Raw genomic sequence first — 6,000 nt, 5'->3', positions numbered from 1 at the left:
TTTTTGCGGATAAATTTTTTGCTCAAAATGGCAATAAGACAGTAAACTGTTAGATGGCAGTTGATACAGTGAAAAGTACTGCTCCTTCTGTTCCAAAAAGATTATTTTAGTTTGACTTGACACAGAGTTTGAGAAATAAAGGAAGACTTTTGAAATATGTGGTCCAAAACAAGCCTTTGATATTTGTGTGATTGTAAATCATCTCATAAAGTTAAATTGTTTCTAAATATAAAAAGGTATCAATTTTTTTGGGACAGATTAAAAAGGAAAAGAAGATAATCTTTTTAGGATGGAGGGAGTAATAATAGATGATAGATGTTAAATGTTAACTTGACCCCAAAAACTAAGTAGCTCCTGAGCTGAATATTGTCCAAGGCCATAAATGAGAACAACCGTTGAATACCTCAACTAAGGAGCCGTTTGGACATGATTTGAAATCGTGCTATGAAATCATGATGATTTGAGTTGACGTTTTGTTTGGACATGTAATTTGAATTTCTTAAGTTCTATTTTTTTTCTCATAGACATAAAACTCCACAAGTTATGAAAACCATCAAAAATTTTTCAATTCTTATACAATCTTATCAAATGAGCAATCATAGTTCATAATAAACTTAACACGCCACTAGAAGACCTCTTTAAAAAATACAACATCAATTGATCAAACTTTAGTTCAATAAAAAGGAAAATTGAACATGAGTTGTTGTGTAAGTTGTAACTACTCTTTAATATAATCCTCCCACATGGTATGGACAATCTCTTCAGTTGGTAAATGGTTGGTAAGAGTAAATTTGTTATAAATATACTACCACTTGCAGATCTTTTAATATTTGATATAAATAGTTGGTAAATATATCTACCAAGTTATGGATCTTTTTTTACAAAATATAAACTTATGGGTCAAGTTTTATATATATATATTTTTTAAATCATGTCGTAATCACACCTTTTTGAAGAATTTGAGATTTAAAATCATGATATGAAGTTGAAGTTGAAATTTTATGTGAATTGCATAAACAAACGCTGATTTAAAATCAAAATATGAAATCATGATTTTATATCGCATGGCCAAACGCCTACTAATATTATAGGATAATATAATACTCTCGCCCCGCACATCCAATGCTCGATACAGTGGGAAGTGTCAATAATAGGTGTTAGCGTATTCGACCCCAAAGAGTGGATAGCTCATGAGGCGAGTAAGGTGCAAGGCGCTATATAAGGAGACAACAATTCAATACCTCAACTAATGTAGGACAATCTAACACTCTCTACCCCGCACACCCTGTGCTGAACATTAGAAGAATGGGGGTCGATATTCGATAAGCCAAGAATAAGATTAAGTTTGACTTTGATACAATGTTAAAAAAATGACATTGAGCTTAACTCAATCCCAAAATATATCTCATAGTAAGATGCAATGACAATGTATCAATAAATGAAATTTTCCTCTTCAATCTAAAGAAAGTTGAGCCAAAATCTGATAGATTTCCTAAAGCATCCATTTGCAAACAATAACAACATGATAGTCCTTGACCACAAGTATCCAACATTGACAGTGACAACCCAGACATACCCCTATATATTCTCTTCAACACCCTTCCCTTTTCTCCACTCAACACCTCTGTATATTGTCAAAGAAAAGGCAAAAGTATTTAAAAAAAAGGACCAAACTTTTCTTTGTTCCCACAACCACCTTTTCTCTCAATATAGGAAAAATGAAGTCACCATCCCAGTTTTTATTTAAGCAAAAGCATGTTGTCCTGAAATTGCTTATATTCATACTCTTCAATTGTTCAATAAACAAAAGTAACATCTGTTGTAATCATAATTTTGCCTCCCCTTCAAGTTTGATTATTCAAACATCGAAACAACTGAAACTTGAAGGGCACCTTAGTTTTGAAAAATTAAATCTGGTAGCCAAAGACTTTGGTAATAGATGTCACTTCCTTCCATTAGCAATTTTGTACCCAAAATCAGTTTCTGATATATCTTCCCTCATAAAATATATCTCCGAAATCGGTAATATACCTGTTGCTGCTAGAGGCCATGGCCACTCTCTAGAAGGGCAAGCTCAAGCTTATCAAGGACTGGTGATTAATATGGAATCGCTTCAAACACCAGAAATGGCATTCAAAACTACGGAACTTCCTTATGTTGATGTTTCTGCTGGAGAGCTTTGGATAAATATCCTGCATGAAAGTCTTAAACTTGGGCTTGCACCTAAATCTTGGACTGATTATCTTCGCCTCACAGTTGGTGGCACTTTGTCTTATGCTGGAATCAGTGGACAAGCTTTCAAGCACGGACCGCAGATCAATAACGTCTACCAACTCGAGGTTGTCACTGGTATGTTTGTGCACAACCGTCTTAAAAGGCGTTTGGATAAGCTTAAAAGTCTGTCAAACTAGCTTATAAGCACTTTTTGACTTATTTACACGTATGCTGTTTAGTGTTCTTATAAATCGAATGCTTATATTGGATCATAAATTTAGCTTTTGAACCCCCTATTATATTTATATGCAGTCCTAACCTCGCTACTCTTATTTCCACTAGCAATAGAACTTCTGCTCGTAAATAGGGATATAAACTTACTTCTTCAAGCGAGCTATACTTCAACTGCCTAAGGACTAGTTATGCCAATTTCCCTAGTTGACAATATGACTTTTATGCCTAGCAGTAACTTGGATCTTATGTTCTTTAGATGCCCAGCTTATCTGTGTGTCCCATCTCCCCCGAATGATCGGTTTAGGCATCCTTAGCCGAAAGAGTGGTCTTTACGGATTTGTCGTTGTGTGTCACCTTGACATCCCTCCATATTCAGGGGCGGATCTAGTAAGGCGGGTGGGGATGCCACGCCACCCGCACACCTCGAGCAAAACCTTGTATATATATGTGAGTATATATGGGAAATAGTATAAATATGTAAAATGGCACCCTGACTAGCAAATGGTTGTTTGGTGCCACTGGTGAAGGGCCGAAAGTTGTGCCCACAGCACCTAGGATCGAGTCCAACTTGCACCAATTCTTTTAAAGACTTCTCTTTTCTAAGAAGCTTACAGAAGATTCGGTCTCGTTTTTTCTTATTTTCTTTTTCTATTTTGCTTCTTCTTTACTTTATTTTCCTTGTTTCTTTTCTTTTTATTTACTTGCTGACGGTTTTTTTTTCCCCTAATGAGTCACATTGACTTTTTAAAATTTTATAAATCCTTGCTTCTCTTTATAGTTCATAGTGTTTATTCATTTTTTATTTTGATATCTAAATGTGCATCTAAGTTGAGTTCTAGTTCTAGTTGATTAGTCTTGAGTTAGCTAATAGCTTCAAAACATAACTCTCAATTATAAATGAATAATATATTTTTGTTGATATTAGTAATACTATTGAATTTTTATGCTCTGTTTAAAATTATCATAATTATTAAATTATTTCGTTTAATCGATATCTATATAAATCGAAAATATGAATAACCCGAATTGCGGCAGTAGAAAAAATAAATTAAGTTGAAATCCAAAATAGTGTGACAATCGGTTTGTCTATATAAACGGACGAAAGATGCTTCGTTCCCCAACTCATTTAAGTCAACTGATGCATTGGGTCATTCCCTTGTTTGCGGAACTGGGCTATGGAACGCGTCGAGAAAGCCGACGCTTCTGCCTTTCCACGAGTTAAAACTTGTAACAATAGAAATACTTGTAGCTAAGATGAATAACTCGATCCGAAGCTCAAAATAAATCAAGTCAAAGGCCAAAATAGTGTGATAATCGGTCGGTCTATATAAACTGGAAGGCTGAATAACCAGAATTGAAGCCCAAAATGGACCAAATCGAAGCCCAAAATAGTGTGGCACCCGGAATCTCAAATTCCTGGATCCGCCTCTGTCCATATTATTAGTCTGAACATATATTTTGTCCAATGCTAGTAAATAATATTTCTTCTTGTAGGTAAAGGAGAGGTGATTACTTGTTCAGAGGAGCAGAATGCAGACTTATTCCATGGTGTACTAGGAGGACTAGGGCAGTTTGGAATTATTACCAGGGCAAGAATTGCTCTTGAAACAGCACCTAAGAAGGTAGTCATTGAACTCCCAAAACCAAATAAGTAAGATTACTTTATGCCAAATACAAAGACGGCCCGTTAAAAGTTGGCTTGAGTTTTCATTCTGACACTTCAACTAAGTCCAGTACCTATTGAACACTCCAATCTCATCCCTTACGTGACTTATCTAAAGTTGGAGGCTCGATAGGTACTGGCGTTAGCTGAAATGTCAAAATGAAAACTGCCAACTTTGATGGGCCGTCCATGTATTTGGCCATCAAAAAAAAGAAAAGCAAGCTCATTTAGCATTGATAAGAATCACTTATTGACAGGTCAAGTGGATCAGAGTATTGTATTCAGATTTTGCCACATTTTCCAATGATCAAGAAAGCTTGATATCATCTCAGGATACATTTGATTATATTGAAGGATCTGTCATTATCAATAAAACAGGACTATTGAATAACTGGAGGTCTACTTTCAATCCTAAAGATACACTTCTAGCTAGCAATTTCAGTTCTGAGGGCAAAGTTTTATTCTGCCTAGAAGTTGCCAAATACTTTAATCCAGAAAACAAAGATAGTACTGATCAGGTAAAATACTTTAAAATCAGTAAACTTTCCAGTTTCCAGGCTTTGATAACTCTGCAAAATATTGACCTTGTTTCCTTAATACTACAGAACATTGATATCCTCTTATCAAAGTTGAATTATATCCGACCCACGCTGTTCCTATCAGAAGTTTCCTACGTGGAATTCCTTGATAGAGTGCATGTTTCTGAGGTGAAACTCCAAGAAAAGGGGTTGTGGGATGTTGCTCATCCATGGCTAAACCTTCTAATTCCAAAAAGCAGGATTCTTTATTTTGCACAAGAAGTTTTTGGGAAGATTCTTACTGACAGTATCAATGGTCCTATACTCATCTACCCCGTCAACAAATCAAAGTAATAAAATTCTTCATACTTAACCAATCTCCTTAGAGAAATAATACGCATTTTCCTAACAATTTTCTTGTGTTACCTCAGGTGGATAAAAGGAACATCACTGGTTACACCTGAAGAAGATGTTTTTTACCTGATCTCTTTCCTGTCTTCCGCTATGCCATCATCAACAGGAAAGGATGGACTAGAAAATTTGCTAGATCAGAACAAAAGGATACTTAATTTTTGCAGAAAAGCACGTATTGGAATGAAACAATATTTGGCAAATCACAAGACTCAGGAAGAGTGGAAAGATCATTTTGGTCCTCAATGGGAAACATTTGCTAGAAGGAAATCCATATATGACCCTTTGGCTATTCTTGCTCCAGGCCAGAGGATTTTCAGAAGGGCACCAGCCTGTGAACAACAATGAACTTTTCAGTATAAATCACTTAAATAAATAGTCTTTAGCTTTAGATAAATGGCCATCATGCTCAAAAGTGTAATGAACAGATGTACATTCTTAAGTGTGGCGGGACGGGTTAAAAAGCACCAGCTGACCCGCCTCACTGCCATGCCGATATATGTTACTATGAAATTTGCCTATTAGGTAAAGATTATAGACAATGAAATGTACTTAAGTGGTCGGGTGGTACCTGGTAGTTCTTTTTTTTATAACTAAATGGGATGCAGTTTGTTTTCGATGTTGAATTAACTTCATGCAAGTATAAGTGAAATACTCCCTCCGTTCTTGCCAAGTCATACGTATGCTTAATCTTTTATTTTATCCTTTATGCATTAGCACATACATAAAAATCTGTTAGCATAATATTTAAGGCTCAGCAATTTTGCCTGCACCTCTTTGTCAAGCGCACTAAATCTATTATAGATGTTATTAGAAAAGCCGATGATGAATGAAGAGTATTGAATTGAACCATTGAGAGGTGTCTCAAATATCAGAAACGGGAATAAAGAACGCTCTAAGCGATCACAAGGGATACGTGTTGAATTGAGACATTGAAAGGCGTTTAAATCGGCATCAACA

General features: G+C 35.6%; 1 protein-coding gene across 1 annotated transcript; it reads left to right on the top strand.

Moving 5' to 3' along the window:
- The first annotated feature begins 1,623 nt into the window (after positions 1–1,623).
- On the top strand, positions 1,624–5,696 carry LOC132605487 (cytokinin dehydrogenase 1-like). Its single transcript, XM_060318624.1, has 5 exons — positions 1,624–2,349; positions 3,943–4,070; positions 4,369–4,629; positions 4,717–4,979; positions 5,061–5,696. Exons 1-5 carry the CDS (start codon positions 1,719–1,721, stop codon positions 5,386–5,388), a joined length of 1,611 nt encoding a protein of 536 aa, XP_060174607.1. The 5' UTR covers positions 1,624–1,718; the 3' UTR covers positions 5,389–5,696.
- The last annotated feature ends 304 nt before the right edge of the window (positions 5,697–6,000 follow it).

The sequence above is a fragment of the Lycium barbarum genome, chromosome 8, assembly GCF_019175385.1.
Source record: "Lycium barbarum isolate Lr01 chromosome 8, ASM1917538v2, whole genome shotgun sequence".
Taxonomy (NCBI): Eukaryota; Viridiplantae; Streptophyta; class Magnoliopsida; order Solanales; family Solanaceae; genus Lycium; species Lycium barbarum.
Note: the sequence above shows the minus strand (reverse complement) of the source record. Positions and strands in the feature narration are given on the sequence as shown.

Bases quoted from the DNA above. Each gene is read 5' to 3' on its own strand.
- LOC132605487 (XM_060318624.1), top strand. From the start codon at position 1,719: ATGAAGTCACCATCCCAGTTTTTATTTAAGCAAAAGCATGTTGTCCTG. The intron at 2,350-3,942 runs GTATGTTTGTGC...TTCTTCTTGTAG, and splicing joins CCAACTCGAGGTTGTCACTG to GTAAAGGAGAGGTGATTACT. The intron at 4,630-4,716 runs GTAAAATACTTT...TTAATACTACAG, and splicing joins ACAAAGATAGTACTGATCAG to AACATTGATATCCTCTTATC.